This window comes from Ranitomeya imitator, chromosome 3, assembly GCF_032444005.1.
Source record: "Ranitomeya imitator isolate aRanImi1 chromosome 3, aRanImi1.pri, whole genome shotgun sequence".
In the NCBI taxonomy this organism is placed as follows: Eukaryota; Metazoa; Chordata; class Amphibia; order Anura; family Dendrobatidae; genus Ranitomeya; species Ranitomeya imitator.
Window position 1 is genome coordinate 183,965,370 of NC_091284.1, and position 19,356 is coordinate 183,984,725.

The following is a 19,356-nucleotide window of genomic DNA, read 5'->3' on the forward strand; positions in this document are numbered from 1 at the left end:
ATACTTTACTATTGTACCTTTTTGGATTTTCTCACAATAAAATTCTGCACATATATCCTTCTGCTGGAGTGGCGGATATTAAATAATTGGCTTAATGGAGTGGAATCCTTCCCTAGCACTCCCTCCATGAAGGATTGCTGTATACCCGCAACACATATAATACCTTTACTTAGACAGTCTGTTCCTCTGTTACTGAGAATCAGCCTTTGAATTGATATGACATGATAAATCTGAAGCTTCTGTCACTCCAGCTCTATTTCCCACCCAGTACCACCTCTCCTTGCTTGACTGATAGTCCCTATGCTGCGAGACTTAAGGCAAAGAAGTCATCAGTTAAGCAGGAGGAGGTGACACTGGGTGGGGAATAGAGCTGGAGTGACAGAGGCTTCAGTTCTATCATGTCTTATCAATTCAAACACTGAATTCTCAGGAATGCAGGAATGGACTGGCCGTGTAAAGGCGTTGCAGGACTTGTGAATAATAGAGCTACATGCACGTACAATATAAATAGCTGTGGGTGTGAAATCCTCCTGACAGATTCCCCTAAAATCTCTTATTTTTTAAAAGGTACAAAAGCAGGTAATTTTCTGATGACATGTTCACCTTAAAATATTGTGTCATGAGGGGCAATGCTGCTTACATTATAATGTTTTCAGGATGTGCTTTATAAAAAAAACTCCAACATTTTAGTATTGGCAGAACAGATTTGATTGACGTTGTTTCTGCAGAATGTTTTCTTCTTGTCTTGGAAATCAATCTATTCTGTTTCATTACAATGTAAATATGAGAAAATGAATGAGGCATGGACGAACAGAGTACATTGTCATAAAGAGGCACTGAACATAGGAAACATCCATGCCACATTCCCGTACAATGGGGCCCTTCCAGGTCTAGGCAGTCTGTTCTGTACAGTAATGTGTTAGTAAAAGCGATCAGATATATAAAAAACATAAGCGCTGCCTTAAATTATCAGGTGATCGCTTGTTTTATTTTTATTTCCATTATATATTCAGATGTATGTGTTACCAAGTAACTGGAAATAATTTGCTTTTCCACAGGAAATGGTGGTTGAACTTTGCTCTGGTCCTTGTTTAGCAATGGAAATACAAGCACCTGATGCCCCAAAGTCATTTAGAGAGTTTTGTGGGCCTGCAGATCCCGTAAGTAAATCACATGTTTGAGGATTACATGATGCACATCATAGGTGTATAAGACCATGTTCCCACGATGAGTTTTGTTTTTCTTGTTTTTTTTTTTTTAATGTTGCATGTTTTAGAAAAAGTGCAAGTAACCTATTTTACATAATGGTTGCAGAAATGGTGCAGAATAACTGCAATATCAAAAACCCACTCATTGTGGGAATGTAGCCTAAAGGATTTCTATATATGTCATATACCTTTCCCATTCCCGGCACTTATCATAGTTATAAGAACCTAAGATATGGTTTCTTTACACAGCAAAACCGCTTTCAGACAACTGCTAAAATTTGCATTGGAAATTGGACTTTTTTTTAAGGGGAGGTTGAATAGATGTTGAAATATGCAAAGTATTAATCTCTTTTATTCGTAAGTAAAAGGAATGTTAAGTTGAACTCTATGAGCCACAGTTCTGGAAGATCTCAGCATGGACCTGGGGTGTTGGTACAGCGAGGTACAATGGAGTTGGAAAAAAAGGAAACCTTTTTCCCGCTCACCTTCCAAGAATTAAATATCCAAAATAGTTCATGCCACGTGAAGGGTAGCAATGTTTAGAACTTTTGACTTTCAGGCCCCATATCCCACCATCCTCTACTGCTTAGAATGTGAAACTATCGTAATTTTATAGACAATCATCTTTGTTATTTTGTACATAAAATTGACTTGCAACCATTTAGACTATGATTAGTTATAAATATGGTAAGATATGGAGCCTGAAAGTCACAAGTTCCAAACATTGTTACCCTTTTGCTCGTCAGGATATGTGCACATGTTGCATATTTGCCTGCAGAATTTTCTGCACAAAATCTGCACCTCTTGGCAGAAAACGCAGGTAAAAATCCACACATTTTTTATGCCTTTTTTAATGCGGATTTGTATTCATTTTTGTAACCTAAATAAAGATCTAATATTAAAAAAATTATGATGTAATTTCTGTGTCCAACCTCTTATTTTACATACTCCATGGAAAAATAGTGTTTACACACAGATAGATAGATAGATAGATAGATAAAATTGTACATATATAGTTAAAGACACACACACAAAATCTGCACGCAATATTTTTTTAATTAAAAAAAAAAATGGCGTGGGCTCCCGTGCAATTTTCTGCACCAGAGATGGAAAGCCGATGGCCGTGGGCCAATATTGCTAGCCTGGGAAGGGGTTAATACCCATGGAGTTTCCCAGGCTATGAATATCAGCCCGCAGCTGTATATTTAGCCTTTACTGGCTATTAAAATAGAGGGACAACAAAAAAAATGGCTTGGGTCCCCCTACAATTAAAGGGAATCTGTCACCCCAAAATTCGCCTAGAAGCCAAGGCCACCGGCATCAGGGGCTTGTCTGGAGCATTCTGTAATGCTGTGGATAAGCCCCCGATGTAACCTGAAAGATAAGAAAAACAAGTTCGATTATACTCACCCAGGGGCGGTCCCTCTGCGGTCCGGTCCGATGGGCATCACGGTCCGTGTCCGGTGCCTCACATCTTCATGCGATTACGTCCTCTTCTTGTCTTCACATTGCAGCTCCGGCGCAGGCGTACTTTGTCTGCCCTGTTGCGGGCAGGGCAAAGTACTGCAGTGCGCTGGTGCCGGGTCTCTCTGACCTTTCCTGGCGCCTGCACACTGCAGTACTTTGCTCTGCCCTCAACAGGGCAGACAAAGTACGCCTGCGCAGGAGCCGCGGCAGGAAGAAAAGAAGAGGACGTTATCGAATGAAGATGGGAGGTGCCGGACTCGGACTGCTACCCCCTGAGGAAGCGGGATTAATTTTACGCGAAACAGGCGTTGGGGTAGCTGACCGAGATCTGGACGGGACCTGTCACACTAATGGGTAATTAACTTTTATCCCATGTTACTCTGCACATTGTTTTGCATATAGGCATGTGGCGATATCACTGGCACTATTGATGCAACTTATATTGTTTAACTGTATCGCCACATACTTAGGACAGCCTTATTGATATGTTGGCGGCATACTGATCTTCTATTTGGTAATATGTATCTACATCTGGCATGTTTAATACTGTCCTGGTCTTTGTTCTCGGGTCACTTTTTGTATCCACGGATCATTCACATGGTTTTAATTGACTATTATATGGTAATACTTTTGTATTTGTGCTAGGTTTAATTCCTAATAAAGTTACATGAGATTATTTATCCTTTGGCTTTTTTTTGGACTCTTAGTTCTCCTGGGTTTCAAGTACCTTGAAACAGTAGAGCGAATTATGCGACAGGCTTCTTGGAACAGCAGTGTTGGGTATGTGGACAGGCACCTTGGAACAGCAAAGCTGAGTATGCAACATACAGGTTGGACTTGGAACAATTGAGCTTAGTGTGCAGGACAAGACCTTGAACTGTGTGGACAGGATCCTTTAGAACAGCAGGATGGAGTTTGTTAGGAGGCAAACTTTGGGAAATACAGTATGTGTGATAGCCCAACAAGAAGCTGAACTGGACAGTCCTGCTGTACACAAAGTACAGCCATGTGGTAGATAGATAAGCATGCTGCATGCCTGACCTGGCCCTCAAAAGGCCTAAGAAATACATCAGAGGTGTTTGCAGTATCGCAGTTGAGTGAGACCGCTGCCAGGGATGGAAGAAAGAGAACCTGATGGTGAAGCTGCGACTGGTGAGTAACTAATGAGAATAGTATTTGTCTCAATACTGGCTAGTCAGTCTGAAAATGGAAAACCCACAGCATTAAGGGAGTCTCTCAGCCCAAACTGACAGTATAAACTTACATCTCTAAAAAATGTCACCTTTAGTGTTCTAACCGCTGCCTCCATTCTGTGGAAACTGAAGTTTAATCATATATGCTAATTAGGCTGCTTGTGTACCCTGGGTTTGGCCAAGAGGCTCGGGGCATCCTTGTAGCCATTGGTCTTGCATGCCCTGCCTCCCTCACTGGTGACGGACAGCGCTGTGTTGCTGAGATTTCTCTGCAGACATTACTCGCTAGTTATTACAACACTAAGGTGCAATTTTTCTAAGCCTAAACACGTCTTTGTGGTTAGTTTACATTGTCAGTTTGGGCTGACAGACTTGCTTTAAATCCCATTAACAAATAGAAAATGGTGCCAAGTTATGGCGGCAGGTGCTAGAGCTAATGACTTTCTAAAAATAAGATGATGGTCTAGTTAACAGAAATCAGACAAATGGATCCGTGTAGATGGATCAGATAGTTTGACAGGGTATAATGTTACTACAGATACAACTTACGACCTCAATAGACCGCATTTCTGTAAATGATAGCGGTAAAGTGCTTGGTGGGTAGAATGCAATATACTCTCATATCTGAATATAGAAGCATAATAAACGGCAATATTTATATAAGCAAAGTGTCTCTGAAAGCTGTAAAAGTGAAAGTCTGGTCAATAATCTCTGGAATTATACACTCATAGAACTAAGAGGGAAAAATGCACTTTACTGTCGGTGTGGACATGAGTAAAGGGCAGACAGTAGATTAAATAAAATCTCAATACATGGGTAGCAGAAACAGTAACGGAAGCATAGGTGGTCAATTAGTATTCAAGGTTTGTATCATCTTCTTTCTTCAGGAGTTCAGCTGTCCTCTGCCTCATGGCTTCCTAGTTACCAAGGACAGTGTTTCCTGAAGAAGGACAGTTTGGACCAGTGGCATGGTCGCACCACCAGTCTGAGCTCCATTTCATGCTTTGCCTCTTCAGCATAGGGGAAGCACAGAGAGAGTGAACCTGACTGGAACCAGCGATCCGGCCAACTTCAGAGTGAAGCTTGGAGGCTCTAAATCATAAAGCCCGTAAACGTTACCTAAATACCTGGCTGCTACTCTGAAAGTGCAGGGTGGCCGGTGACCTGGGAAGCAAACTGTACACAATACAATTAAAAAATCATCCGTTCTTGAGAATGGAGAGGATTTTTAATAAGAAGTGAATTGAAAAGTTGTTTGTTTCTGCAAGCACTTTGCAATTTGATCCATTAGGGCTCTTTTCCACTTGAGAAAAAAAAAAGGTCCGATTTACGGACCGAAAAAACGGAGGAAAATCATGCGATTGTCATGCGGTTTTTTTTTTTTTTTTTTATCGCAACATCTGTATGACATCCGTATTGCTGTCCGATTTTTACGCACCGGTGTCTTTTGAAAAGCCGGCAAATCAGTGCTGTGTACTGTAAAATCACACTGACAGATTAGAATAGGAAAGATAGAATAGATATATGCACATAGAATAGGTACATCTATATATATAATTGTCTAAGGGTTTTTCCGTCTGTCTGTCTGTCTTTCTGTCTGTCTGTCCTGGAAATCCCGCGTCTCTGATTGGTCGAGGCCGCCAGGCCTCGACCAATCAGCGACGGGCACAGTATCGACGTAGAAATCCCGCGTCTCTGATTGGTCGAGGCTGCCAGGCCTCGACCAATCAGCGACGGGCACAGCGACGATGATGTCATAAAGGACGTAGACATCCCGCGTCTGATTGGTCGAGGCCTCCAGGCCTCGACCAATCAGCGACGGGCACAGTATCGACGTAGATGTCATAATGGTTGCCATGGCGACGATGATGTCATAAAGGTTGCCTCGACCAATCAGCGACGGGCACAGTCTGCCGCGAATTCTGGAATCATCATTGTCCATATACTACGGGGACATGCATATTCTAGAATACCCGATGTGTTATTGGCGGCCTCGATCAGAGACGGGCACAGCATGGCGACAATGATGTCATAAAGGTTGCCTCGACCAATCAGTGACGGGCACAGTCTGCCGCGAATTCGCCTCGACCAATCAGCAACGGGCACAGTATCGACGTAGATGTCATAATTGTTGCCATGGCGATGATGATGTCATAAAGGTTGCCTCGACCAATCAGTGACGGGCACAGTCTGCTGCGAATTCTGGAATCATCATTGTCCATATACTACGGGGACATGCATATTCTAGAATACCCGATGCGTTAGAATCGGGCCACAATCTAGTATATATATATATATATATATATATATATATATATATATATATATATATATATATATATATATATTTATATATATAGGTGTCTCACTGACATATATATACCTATTCTATGTGTATATATCTATTCTATTCTAACCTGTCAGTGTTATTTTACTGTACACCGCGATGAATTGCCGGCTTTTCAAAGGACACCGGTGCATAAAAATCAGACAGCACTCGCATGGTCAGAGTGCTGTGTAATTTTTTTCTCGCACCCATTGACTTACATTGGTGAGTCTCGTCCGAGAATCGCAGCAATACGCAGCATGCTGCGATTTTTTTTCTCAGTCTAATTTCAGCTGAGAAAAAAATCGCAGATGAGATGTCACCCATTGAATAACATTGGTCCAAGTGCAATCCGATTTTTTTATCGGATTGCACTTGTCCGTTTTTCTCGCAAGTGGAAAAGAGCCCTAAATGAAGATAACAAAACCTTCATAAAAATATATAATTTTGTGCAGTTTGAATTTGCATCATTACTTTATTCTGTCTTTCTAGAATACATTTGGTATGTTCGCAAAAGGCAACTACCAGATAGAAGAGCAGAATCAGATTACATATAAAGCATATGTAGAATCTTACAGGCTATCCTATTTATAAGTTATCATATAGTGCGTTGAGAAAGTATTCATTTCTAACTATTTTAAAAATATAAATCTGAAAATTGTGAAGTGCGTTTGTTTTCAGCCCCCTGTAGTCTGATACCACTAAATAACATCCTGAGTGACCAATTGCCTCCAGAAGTAATATATTTAGTAAATTGAGTCTACCTGTGTGTAAGTTATTCTCTGTATAACTACAGCTGTTCTGTGAAGGCTTCAGAGGTTTCATTGAGAACATTAGGGATCAACCTATCATGAAAACCAACACATCAGACAGGTTATGGATAAAGCTGTAGAGAAAGGTAAATCAGGGTTAGGTTCTAAGAAAAAAAAAATAGTCCAAGCTCTGAACTGTTCAATCCATCATCCAAAAATGGAAGGAGTGTGGCACAACTGAAAACCTACGAATACACAACCATCCACCTAAACTGACATCCCAAACAAGGAGAGCACTAATTAGAGAAGCAACCAAGAGGCGCATGGTCACTCTGGTGGAGCTTTAGAGATCCACAGTTCAGGTTTTAGTATCTGTCCACAGGACAACTATTTGTCATATATTTATTGAAGATTGTCAAGAAGAAAGCCATTTTTTTAAAGCAAGCCATAAGAAGCCTCAGTTGCAGTTTTCAAAAAGAAATGTAGGAGACACTGCTAGCATGAAAAAGAAGATGCTCTGGTCAGATGAGCCCAAAGTAGATCTTTTTGGGCTATATGCAAAACGCTATGTGTGGCAGGAAATTAACACTGCGCATAACCCTGAAAACATCATCTCCACCGTCAAACATGGTGGTGGCAGCATCATTCTGTGGGGATTAATACAAATGTATGTCACCATTTTCAGATTTATATTCTTACAATATTTAAAAAACCATGCATCGCTTCCTTTACACTTCACAAATACTTTCTACTTTGTGTTGGTATGTCACATAAAATCTCAATAAAATACATTTAAGTTTGTGAGTGTAGCATAAAAATGTGGAAAAGTTCACTGAGTATGAACACCTTTTCAAGGCACCGTATTAATGACTATTCCATTTCATACATTTATGGCATAGTCGTAGGATGCACTATAAATGTGTTGTCAATGAAAATCCCACCAATGGTATCTGCATCTATCTTATAAAGTTGTTCCCGATTGGCACTGCTGATAGTGAAGCTGTGGTCAAAATTACCATACAAGTGAGTGGGAATTCTCCATTGACCATGGAGTGTGTAATGTCCACACGGTGTAAGGAATTTAATAGAGAGTAAGCTTTAACTGTAGTTTATTCTTCTCATTTCCTCCAGCACACAGCATAACAGCAGCATAACATTTTCCTCCTCAGGCCAGAACTGAAACTGAAACTACTCTCAACTCCCGCCCTCGCTTTCTTAAAGAGACAGATCTAATTCTTATACATTACATCATCCCCCTTTTTTTTTTTTTTTTTTTTTTTATATATACATATATTAGCAACCTAAAACAAATATTGACAATGTAACAACACAAAAATGTCCAAGAAAAACCATATGTCTGTATTGTCTTATTCCCCTTTTTTTTTAAACTATATCTCTTCAATAAGTCTCGATGGAGCCCTTCTTTCCCGTGTAGGGTAATGTCTGCGTTCATTGGCGGTGTCCAGTGCTGACGGATCAGTCACCTCTTGTTGGTCCTCTCCACCGTCGGGTATCAAATCTTCCACTGGTGGGAGTTCATTACCATTGTTCTGCGGTATGATTTTAAAATGTGAGGAATTTCGAGTGATGGAGTGTCCGTCTCGCTCAGCCGTGACCATACTGCCTTTTCTCTCAGTAACATTATATTTTGCAGGACTATATACAGCTGAGGTTTTGTTGGTTGATTTTTGACGCACAACAACCATATCACCTCTTTTGATGGCACATGGCTGTGCCCGTCGCCTTCTGTCTGCATAATGTTTCATGGCTTGCTTGTTAAAGAAATCCGTTGATCGCACTGAAGAGTCATTTGGTAAGGGATGACTGGTCACATCAGGGATCCGTGTACGAAGAGTTCTGCTGAACATTAGATGAGATGGCGCAGCATTAGTGGTGGAATGTGGCGTGTTGCGGTAATTGCGCAGGAATTTGTATAGTGACTGTTTAAGTGGGGTGTGCTCCAGGCTAGCTGCCTTGATTCGTTTCCCCATGGTGCGCATGAAACGTTCTACGATTCCATTAGCTTGCGGCCAGCAAGGTGTGATTTTTCTGTGGCCGAACCCCAAGTATTCAGAAAACTGTGCAAACACATGTCCATTGAATGGAGGTCCATTATCTGTTTTGACCACTCTTGGAATACCATATGCAGAGAATATGTCGTCCAGTTCTGGTATGACACTATTAGCAGACGTTGAAGAGATGAATGAAATGACAGGGTATCTAGAATATTCATCAATTGTTACTAGAATGTATTGGCCATTTGGTAATGGTCCATATATGTCGACTGCCACTTCCTCCCATACAGCAGTGGGTAACGGAGACATTTGTAATGGCTCTAGAGTTGATGATGGAGTAATTAATTGACAAGTGGAGCAATGTCCAATCTTCTCTTCCACCAATTTATCCATATTTGGGAACCACACTTTTTCTCTGAGTAACTTTTTTGTGCCAACAATTCCTAGATGACCTTCGTGTGCTATCTGTATGACGAGGTTGCGCAAGGCCTTAGGTACAACCAGTTTGGTACCACGAAGGATGAGTTGATCTTCAGTGACTGATAATTCCTCACGTACATTAGAAAATAGTTTTAACTCTTTCAGATCAATCCCATCTTCAGGAAATTTTTTCTTTTGAATTTCATGCCACCTTCTATTTTGAATAATTTGTATTAAGGCACAGAGTGTCTTGTCACTTGTTGTCGTATTCACAAACTGATCAACAGAAAGTGCTTTTGGCACGGCGTGAGCTGCAACAAAGTGGATGTATTCTTCAATGGAGGAATGCACAGGTAAATCATCATTCGTGGGATGTCTTGAGAGATAATCAGCCGGATTGCTGTATTTTCCAGGTTTGTGAACAATTTTGTAATTATAGTCCTGTAGACGTAGACCCCATCGTTCAATCCGTGCTGGCATTTTAGCTCGGGGATTTCCAAAAATTGTAAGGAGAGCTTGATGATCTGTGACAATGGTGAAGGGAGCGCCATAGAGAAATAAGTGAAAGTGTTCACATCCCCAGACGACTGCCAAGCTTTCTTTCAGTGCTTGTTAAGCTTTTACTTGCATAAGAAATGATGTGGGGACTTTGATTGTCATCCTTGTATTGTGCTAAAATTGCACCCAGTCCCACGGGACTAGCATCCACAATCAGTTCGGTTCGAAGAGCTGGATCAAAATAGGCCATGGTGGTTGTTGAGCAGAGTTCCTTTTTGATTGTTTCAAAAGAGGCCTGACAGTCTTGGGACCATTGAAAAACACAATTTTGTTTCGTAAGTTCCCTTAATGGAGTGCTGATTGTCGAAAAATTTGGAATATATCTAGCACAGTAACTTGCCATTCCAAGAAAAGAGCGCACTTCACTGGCTTCCTGTGGAATTGAAGCTGCTCTGATGGATTCCACTTTCTTGGGATCAGGTCGTACTCCTTCCGCCGAGAAAATGTGACCATAAAACTCCAATGAATTTTTATCAAATTCGCATTTTTCTTTGTTTAAAGTGAGTCCAGCAGAGAGCAGACATTCAAAGATAGCATATAGAGCACGATTATGTTCAGCTTGAGTTTTCCCAAAAACCAGTATGTCATCACTGTAATTAAAGGCATTTGGAATATGTTGAATGACGCTCCTTATCGTATCTTGAAAAATTTCTGCTGCTGAGCAGACCCCAAACGTCAATCTTTTGTATCTTCTGAGACCCACATGGGTGGAAAATGTTGTTAAGTATCTGGATTCTGGACTCAATTCTAATTGATGATAGCCCTTATTGAGGTCGAGCTTTGAAAAAACAGTTGCTCCATTTAATAAATTAATAATGTCATCAATTGTGGGTGAGATGTGTCTTTCCCTTTGAATAGCAGTGTTGGGCAGGCGCATGTCAACACACAGTCTTACCTGCTCTGGAGTCTTTGGTTTTGGAACTACCACAAGTGGAGAGACCCATGGAGTGGGACCAGAAACAGTTTCAATGACATCATCATCCATGAGTAATTGGAGTTCCTTTTCTACCTTCTTTCTCAGGTGAAATGGAATACACTGTGAGCCTGGGCTACTGGACGGACACTGTCATCCACATGAAGATGCACTTGAGAGTCCTTTAATTTTCCTAATCCACTAAATAGGGAGGGAAAACTATTCACCATGGCTTGTACATCCAGGTCCGCAGGGTCGGTTATGGTATGAACAATCTGGATGAGTCCTAGCTTCAAGGCAGTGTGATAGCTGAGAAGACAGCCTCCTGATCCTTGTAAAGTGTGAAAAGTGGTTTTCTGCCTATTTTCTTTATAGCTAAGTTCAGCATCAAATTGTCCCATTGTTACTAGAGGTGTTTTAGATCCATATGGAAAGATTTTAGTATGCACTTGCTGTAAGACTGGCTTTGTTTTCAACTGTTCATAAGTATTGCTGTCTATGATATCCACCGAAGCTCCTGTATCTATTGTAAAGGTGATATCCGTGTTGCAGATGGTGAGTGTAATACATGGAGACTGCACTGAGCCAGTGGCAGACGTCGTGAACACATAGTTCTCAGCCACAGACACTTCTCCTATATCCTGATTTACCATTTTTATATTTGCAGGCTTTGTCATTGACAGAGGAGACTTGTTGGGCGCTGATTTGCAGACAACTGCAAAATGGTTCCCTTTTCCACATTTACTGCAAGTTTGTCCTATAGCTGGACATTTGTTCATGTGGTGAGGGAAATCTTGTCCACATCTATAACATTTCTTCTGTTGCGGGGCCTGCTTGCCTTGTGCACTGTTATGTTTGAGATTATGCACATGTAAATTATCCCCACTCTCCATTGCACTTGCCTGATGATCTGCTATCTCTATAGCACGGGCCATCTTGAGTAAATCATGCAGAGAGAGATCCTGCTGCAGAGCTTTACGCCTTATGGTATTAGACGGGCAGGTGACAATTACTTGAGTTAGGATTTCATCATCTACGTCAGTAAATGCACACCCATGTGCTAGTCCTTTTAGCCGGGTGACATAGGTGTCTATGGATTCTTCTGGAAGCTGCTTAGCAATCCTGAACTTGTATCTTTCATATCTGATGTTTTGTTTAGGGTTGAAGTAGTCAGTGAGAGCTTTGGAGCATTTGCTGTACGTGTCTGTCACCGCTGCTGGTAATCTGCTGTATATGTCATAGACTCCTGTGCCCGCACAATGCAGGAACACGGCTTTTTTTCTGTTCTCCTCTTTTATATCTATTGCTTCCAGGAAATTCTCAAATCGATGTAACCATTTTCTCCAGTTATGAGAGAGATTAGTGACATCAGTCATATCAAACTGTGGGAACATGTGCAAGTATTCAGCCATGATGGAGTCTCTCAGTGGCGCTGGCGTGTGAAGCAGTAAAGCAGGGGTCAGTACTCACAGAAGCAGGTGATTCTATCCGATCCTCGTCGCCAGTTGTAATGTCCACACGGTGTAAGGAATTTAACCCTGCTGTTCTGTTCGGTCTGGGGAGACCTATTTTGAACTTTGGTATTTTTTGGGGTGTTCAAGATGCGGTTCTGAAACTTGTGGTTGATTGACTTAAATGAGGATGGGTCGGTCGGCCACGGGTTTCAGAGCCACATCTTGAATATTTTAAAGAATATTGAAGTTCAAAGTCGGTCATTTTTGACCAACAGAACAGCAGGGTTAATAGAGAGTAAGCTTTAACTGTAGTTTATTCTTCTCATTTCCTCCAGCACACAGCATAACAGCAGCATAACATTTTCCTCCTCAGGCCAGAACTGAAACTGAAACTACTCTCAACTCCCGCCCTCGCTTTCTTAAAGAGACAGATCTAATTCTTATACATTACAGAGTGTATCAGGGGCCTGTTCTTAATGGTAATCAGACAGTCCATTCCTCTGTTATAAGAAATCACCATTTTAATTGATTTGCAAATGAGGCTGTAGATCTATCCCTTACCCAGCTCTGCCTCCTTCTCTTTGACTGACATACTTTATATGATGTGTGTATTCAGGCACAGAAACAGTCAGTGAAACAGGAGGAGGTTGTGTTGGGCAGGGAATAGAGCTGGAGTGACAGAGGCTTCAAATTTTCAGCTTCATTTGAATATCATTTCAAATCCTGATTTCACAGTAATGGAGGAATGGACTGGCCATGTAAAGTATTGCTGGACTTTTCTGTAAAAGAGCCTCATGCGCATATAAATAGTTTGGGGAGTGAAATCAGGCTGACAGATTCCTTTTAAGATTGATGCAGGGCACAATGATGGGTTTTGCATTGACATTTAACCCCTTAGTGACCAAGCCAATTTTTACAATTCTGACCACTGCCACTTTATGAGGTTATATGTTGTGAATTCTGTGGCTGAATTCACTCCTGTGGTCACAAGTGGTATTGCAGCCTCTGGCCTTCCTCCCTCAGGTGTTTTGGTGAGCTCGTTGGCTGCCTTGCTATTTAACTCCACCTGAGTCTGTCTTCCTTGCTCCTTGTCTATGTTCCAGTGTTGGATCTGAGCTACTGCATCTTTCCTGTGGCCTGCTGCTCTGCTAGATAAGTGTTACTTTGTTTTTGTTTCCGTTTTTTCTGTCCAGCTGTGCTATTCTCTTTTGCTGGAAGCTCTGAGACGCAAAGGGTGCACCGCCGTGCCGTTAGTTCGGCACGGTGGGTCTTTTTGCTCCCCTTTGCGTGGTTCTGCTTTAGGGTTTTTTGTAGACTGCATAGTTCTCTTTGCTATCCTCGCTCTGTCTAGAATATCGGGCCTCACTTTGCTGAATCTATTTCATTCCTACGTTTTGTCTTTTCATCTTGCTAACAGTCATTATATGTGGGGGGCTGCCTATTCCTTTGGGGTATTTCTCTGAGGCAAGTCAGGCTTGTATTTCTATCTTCAGGCTAGTCAGCTCCTCAGGCAGTGCCGAGTTGCATAGGTAGTGTTAGGCGCAATCCACTGCTGCTTTTAGTTGTGTGAGGATAGGTTCAGGTATTGCAGTCTGCAGAGATTCCACGTCTCAGAGCTTGTTCTATTGTTTTTTGGGTTATTGCCATATCACTGTATGTGCGCTGATTACTGCACACTGTGTTGCCTGATAGCACAGCATAACAGTTATAGCTCTGGAACGCTTCAACAGATTTCACTTATTCTGAGATTTTATTTTTCATATTTAACCTAATGTTAGTGGAAAAATTTCTTCAATATCACTTGCGTTTATTTATGGGGAAAAACGGAAATTTGGCAAAAATTTTGCAATTTTCAAAATTTTAATTTTTGTACCCTTACATCAGAGAGTTGTGTCACACAAAATAGTTAACAAATAACATTTCCCACATATCAACTTTACATCAACACAATTTTGGAAACATAATTTTCTTTTGTTAGGACGTTATAAGGGTTAAAAGTTGACCAGCGATTTCTCATTTTTCCTACAAAATTGTCAAACCATGTTTTTTTTAGGGACCACCTCATATTTGAATTGACTTTGGGGGGTTAATATGACACAAAATGACCAAAAGTGACACCATTCTAAAAACTGCAGCCCTCAATGTGCGCAAAACCAAATTGAAGAAGTTTATTAACCCTTCAGGTGCTTCACGAAAACTAAAGCAATGTGGAAAGAAAAAATTAACATTTAACTTTTTTCACAAAAAATTTACTATAGACCCAAACTTTTTTATTTTCACAAGGATATCAGAAGAAAATAAACCACAAAATTTGTTGTGCATTTTCTCCTGAGTGCAGCGATACCCCCGTACATGAGGGAAAGCCACTGCTTGGGCGCATGGCAGGGTTCAGAAGGGAGGGAGCACCGTTTGACTTTTTGAACGCAAAATTGGCTAGAATCAATGGCAGGCACCATGTCGCGTTTTGAGACCCACTGGTGTGCCTAAACAGTGGAAACCCCCCAATTCTAACTCCATCCCTAACACAGCCCTAACCCGAACACACCCCTAACCCTAATCACAACACTAACTCCAACACCACCATAACCCTAACACTCTTCCTAGCCCCATCCCTAACCCTAGCTCTAACCCTAACCCTAGCCCCAACCCTAACCCTAACTGAAAATAATGGAAAAAAAATATTTTATTATTTTTACCTAAATAAGAGGGTGACAAAAGGAGGTTTGATTTAATATTTTTTTTTTATTTTGATCATTGTGATAGACCCTATCACAGTGATCAAAATGAACCAATAGGAAAAAAAATTGTTGCCAGGTGCCGGCCGGCAGATCTCGGCGGGCGCACTGTGCATGCACCCGCCATTTTCTTCCAGGAAGATGATGCATTGGGCTGGCGGACGCAGCAGGCGGGTCTGGAGATGGCAGAAGTACCAGAGTGGTTCAGGGGACCCCATTTCTCACTGACCCAAATCATGTTCTTCGGGGTCTCGGCTACCCTCTGTAGCCGAGACCCCGGAGATTTACCGATGCTGGGGGACACTATACACTTATTTCTCAGCGAGTAAGTACCCTTAACTGCCGTCGTTAAAAGGCGTATCCATGGTCGTTAAGGGGTTAAGACATTTATGGAAATCGTCATAAATGTACAAGATGGGAATACCATTTTAAAAGCTTAGTGAACTGCACTGCTGAGGTCTGTCATACACTCTTTTATGTTGACAAAGCAGTATGCTTAGGCTATTATTGGCCATCTGTAGATGCATTTATTCATTTCATCCGAATGCCAAAAATTGTATCCTTTACTTAAGGTTGCCTGTACGGTTGTGGCCAAACATTTTGAGATTGACTCAAATTTTGTTTTTCACAATGGTTGCTGTTTCAGCGTTTTTAGATATTTTTGACAAATGTTTCTGTAGTTACTGAAGTACAATTATCATTTTGTAAGTTCTTACAATTTCTTTTTTTCAGCATTGTTCTATATCAGCCATGTAATCAAAAATCCCTGTGTACTATACACCCAAGATAAAGGAGGTGAATAAAGCTGGTGCTTTCCACCTTTCGTGTCTCCCCTTTTCCTCATAGATTATTATCTTGCGAGCAGGGCCCTCATTCCTCTTGGTATCTATTTTGATCTATGTGTTTATTGTTATGATGTAATGTCTATCGTATGTACAAGTCCCCTTTAAAATGTAAAGTGCTGCAGAATATGTCAGCGCTATAGAAATAAAATTATTATTATTATTACCGTATATATACGAGAGTATAAGCCGAGATTTTCAGCCCAAAAAAATGGGCTGAAAGTGCCCCTCTCGGCTTATACTCGAGTCATGGTCGGTGGGTGAGGGGGAGCGACGACTCTCAAATACTCACCTGCTTCCGGCGCTCCTGACGCGATCCCTGCATGTCCCACGGTCTTCGGGCGCAGCAGCTTCTTCCCCTGTTCAGCGGTCACTGGTTCCGCTCATTAAAGTAACGAATATGGACTCCACTCCCATAGGGGTGGAGCTGCTTATTCATTACTGTAATGAGCGGTACCATGTGACCGCTCACTACAGGAAGAAGCTGCCACGCCCGGAGACCGTGGGACATGCAGGGACCGCGTCAGGAGCGCCGGGAGCAGGTGAGTATCTCCTATTCCGCTTTCCACTGACACTCCGTCTTCCGCGTACTCTGCACTGACTGTTCAGGTCAGAGGGCACGATGACGTATTGGTGTGTGCGCCGCCCTCTGCCTGAACAGTTACTGCGGAGAGGCGGGACGCTGAGGAGCAGCAGGCAGCGACGAGAGGGGAGTATGTCATTTTTTTATTTTTTTTTTTAGTGCAGCAGCAGCAGCATTACATGTGGCACAATGTTATATGGAGCATCTATGGGGCCATAATGAACTGCATGGAGCATTATATGGGGCATCCATGGGGCCATAAAGAACTGCATGGAGCATAATATGGGGCATCTATGGGGCCATAAAGAACTGCATAGAGCAGTATATGGGGCATCTATGGGGCCATAAAGAACTGCATGGAGCATTTTATGGGGCATCTATGGGGCCATAAAGAACTGCATGGAACATTATATGGGCATCTATGGGGCCATAATGAACTGCATGGAGCATTATATGGGGCATCTATGGGGCCATAAAGAACTGCATGGAGCATTATATGGGGCATCTATGGGGCCATAAAGAACTGTTTGGAGCATTATATGGGGCATATTTGTATATGTAGCATCTTATGGGGCCATAAAGAACTGTATGGAGCATTATATGGGGCATACTTTAATATGGAGCATCTTATGGGACCATAATGAACTGCATGGAGCATTATATGGGGCCCCTGATTCAATATGGATATTCAAAAACACTTCACCTACTGATGTCTCAATTAATTTTACTTTTATTGGTATCTATTTTTATTTTTGACATTTACCGGTAGCTGCTGCATTTTCCACCCTAGGCTTGTACTCGAGTCAATAAGTTTTCCCAGTTTTTTGTTGCAAAATTAGGGGGGTCGGCTTATACTCCAGTATATGCGGTATTATAAAGCATGGATGTCAAACTCAAATACACAGAGGGCCAGAATTAAAAACTTAGACCAAGTCTTTGGCCAACCTTGATATTTATCAAAAAATGTCTACAATTGAGGAAGTTTTTCCTTGTCATAAAATATAATGATTAACCTTTTCATATGGAAACAAACTTAAAGAGGTTGTCCCACGATCAAAGTACATTTTAATTAATAGATCTTACAATAAAATAAGCACGATCACAAATGGGGCATACTGGAATAATGTAATATGTTTTGTAAGAGAGGTAAAAAGCATATGGCCCAATTTAAATATGTAATATCAAGTGCTAAAAACCTTGAATAATAGAGATAATAAAGTGTGATGCCAACAAAAACGCAGTAAGATACCCCCACTGTGATTTTTTCCACACTCACAGTATGATGTCCCTACTGTACCCCCATCAATAATCCCCGGAAAAGTGTGGTGTCCTCATCATAGAATGATTCCCCAACTGTGATCCCTACACAGCACTGCCCACAGTAAAATGGGCCCTGCATTGCCTTCCATACAGTATATTGGGCTCTGCAGAGCCTTTAATACAGTATAATTGGCACCTCATAGCCTTCCATATATTGTAAAGGTCACTGCATAGCCCACCATACAGTATAATGGGCCCCATATAGCTCTTCATGCAGTATAATGGGCCCCATATAGCACTCCATACAATATAATGGGCCCCACACAGCTCTCCATACAATATAATGGGCCCTGTCATGATCCCAATGGCAGGGGATCACAAAAGGACAAGCACAAAAAACAAAACAAGCTCTAGGGTGATGGAAACTGAGCTGACCGCGATCCTGAACCTAACACACAACTAGCTGTAGCCGGGGAACGTGCCTACGATGATTCCTAGACGTCTCGCGCCAGCCGAAGGACTAACTTCCCCTATTAGAAGAAACACAGACCTCTCTTGCCTCCAGAGAAACACCCCACAGAAATAGCAGCCCCCCACATGTAATGACGGTGAAATGAGAGGAAAGCACATACGTAGTTATGAAAACAGATTCAGCAAAATGAGGCCCGCTAAAGCTAGATAGCAGAGGATACAAAAGTGAACTGCGCGGTCAGCGAAAAACCCTACAAAAAACCATCCTGAAATTACTTGAACTCATGTGCCAACTCATGGAACATGAGGAGTAATATCAGCCCACTAGAGCAACCAGCAAAAAGGAATCACATATCTGCAAGCTGGACTAAGACAAAAATTAAGCAAAGCGTGGAACAGGAAAATCAAAAACTTAGCTTGTCCTGAAGATTACAGAAGCGGAAGCAGAGGTAACAAGACACACTGATTACATTGCTAGCCGGCGAGGAAATGACAAGAAAGCCAGGTTAAATAGGAAACTCCCATATCCTGATAGAACAGGTGGACACCAGAGACCGCAGAAAACACAAGTCACCCAGTACCATCTGTAACCACCAGAGGGAGCCCAAAAACAGAATCCACAACAGTACCCCCCCCTTGAGGAGGGGTCACCGAACCCTCACGAGAACCACCAGAGCGACCAGGATGAGCCCTATGAAATGCACGGACCAAATCAGCAGCATGAACATCAGAGGCAACCACCCAAGAATTATCCTCCTGACCATAACCCTTCCACTTGACCAAATATTGGAGTTTCCGTCTGGAAACACGAGAATCCAAGATCTTCTCCACAACATACTCCAATTCTCCCTCCACCAGCACCGGAGCAGGAGGTACAAGCGAAGGAACAACAGGTACCTCATACCTCCGCAACAACGACCGATGGAACACATTATGAATAGCAAACGATGCCGGGAGATCCAAACGAAACGACACAGGGTTAAGAATTTCCAAGATCCTATAGGGACCGATGAACCGAGGCTTGAACTTAGGAGAAGAGACCTTCATAGGAACAAAACGAGAAGACAACCACACCAAGTCCCCAACATGAAGTCGAGGACCCACGCGGCGACGGCGATTAGCAAACTGCTGAGCCCTCTCCTGGGACAACTTCAAATTG

General features: G+C 41.9%; 1 protein-coding gene across 1 annotated transcript in view; it reads left to right on the forward strand.

Annotated features, from left to right (window-relative positions):
• The window catches only part of NME7 (NME/NM23 family member 7), a 373,917-nt gene that overhangs the window by 201,503 nt on the left and 153,058 nt on the right, over positions 1–19,356 (forward strand). Inside the window, exon 10 of the mRNA XM_069761686.1 lies at positions 1,059–1,160. Coding sequence (XP_069617787.1) covers positions 1,059–1,160 — 102 coding nt within the window. The remainder of the gene's footprint in view (positions 1–1,058; positions 1,161–19,356) is intronic.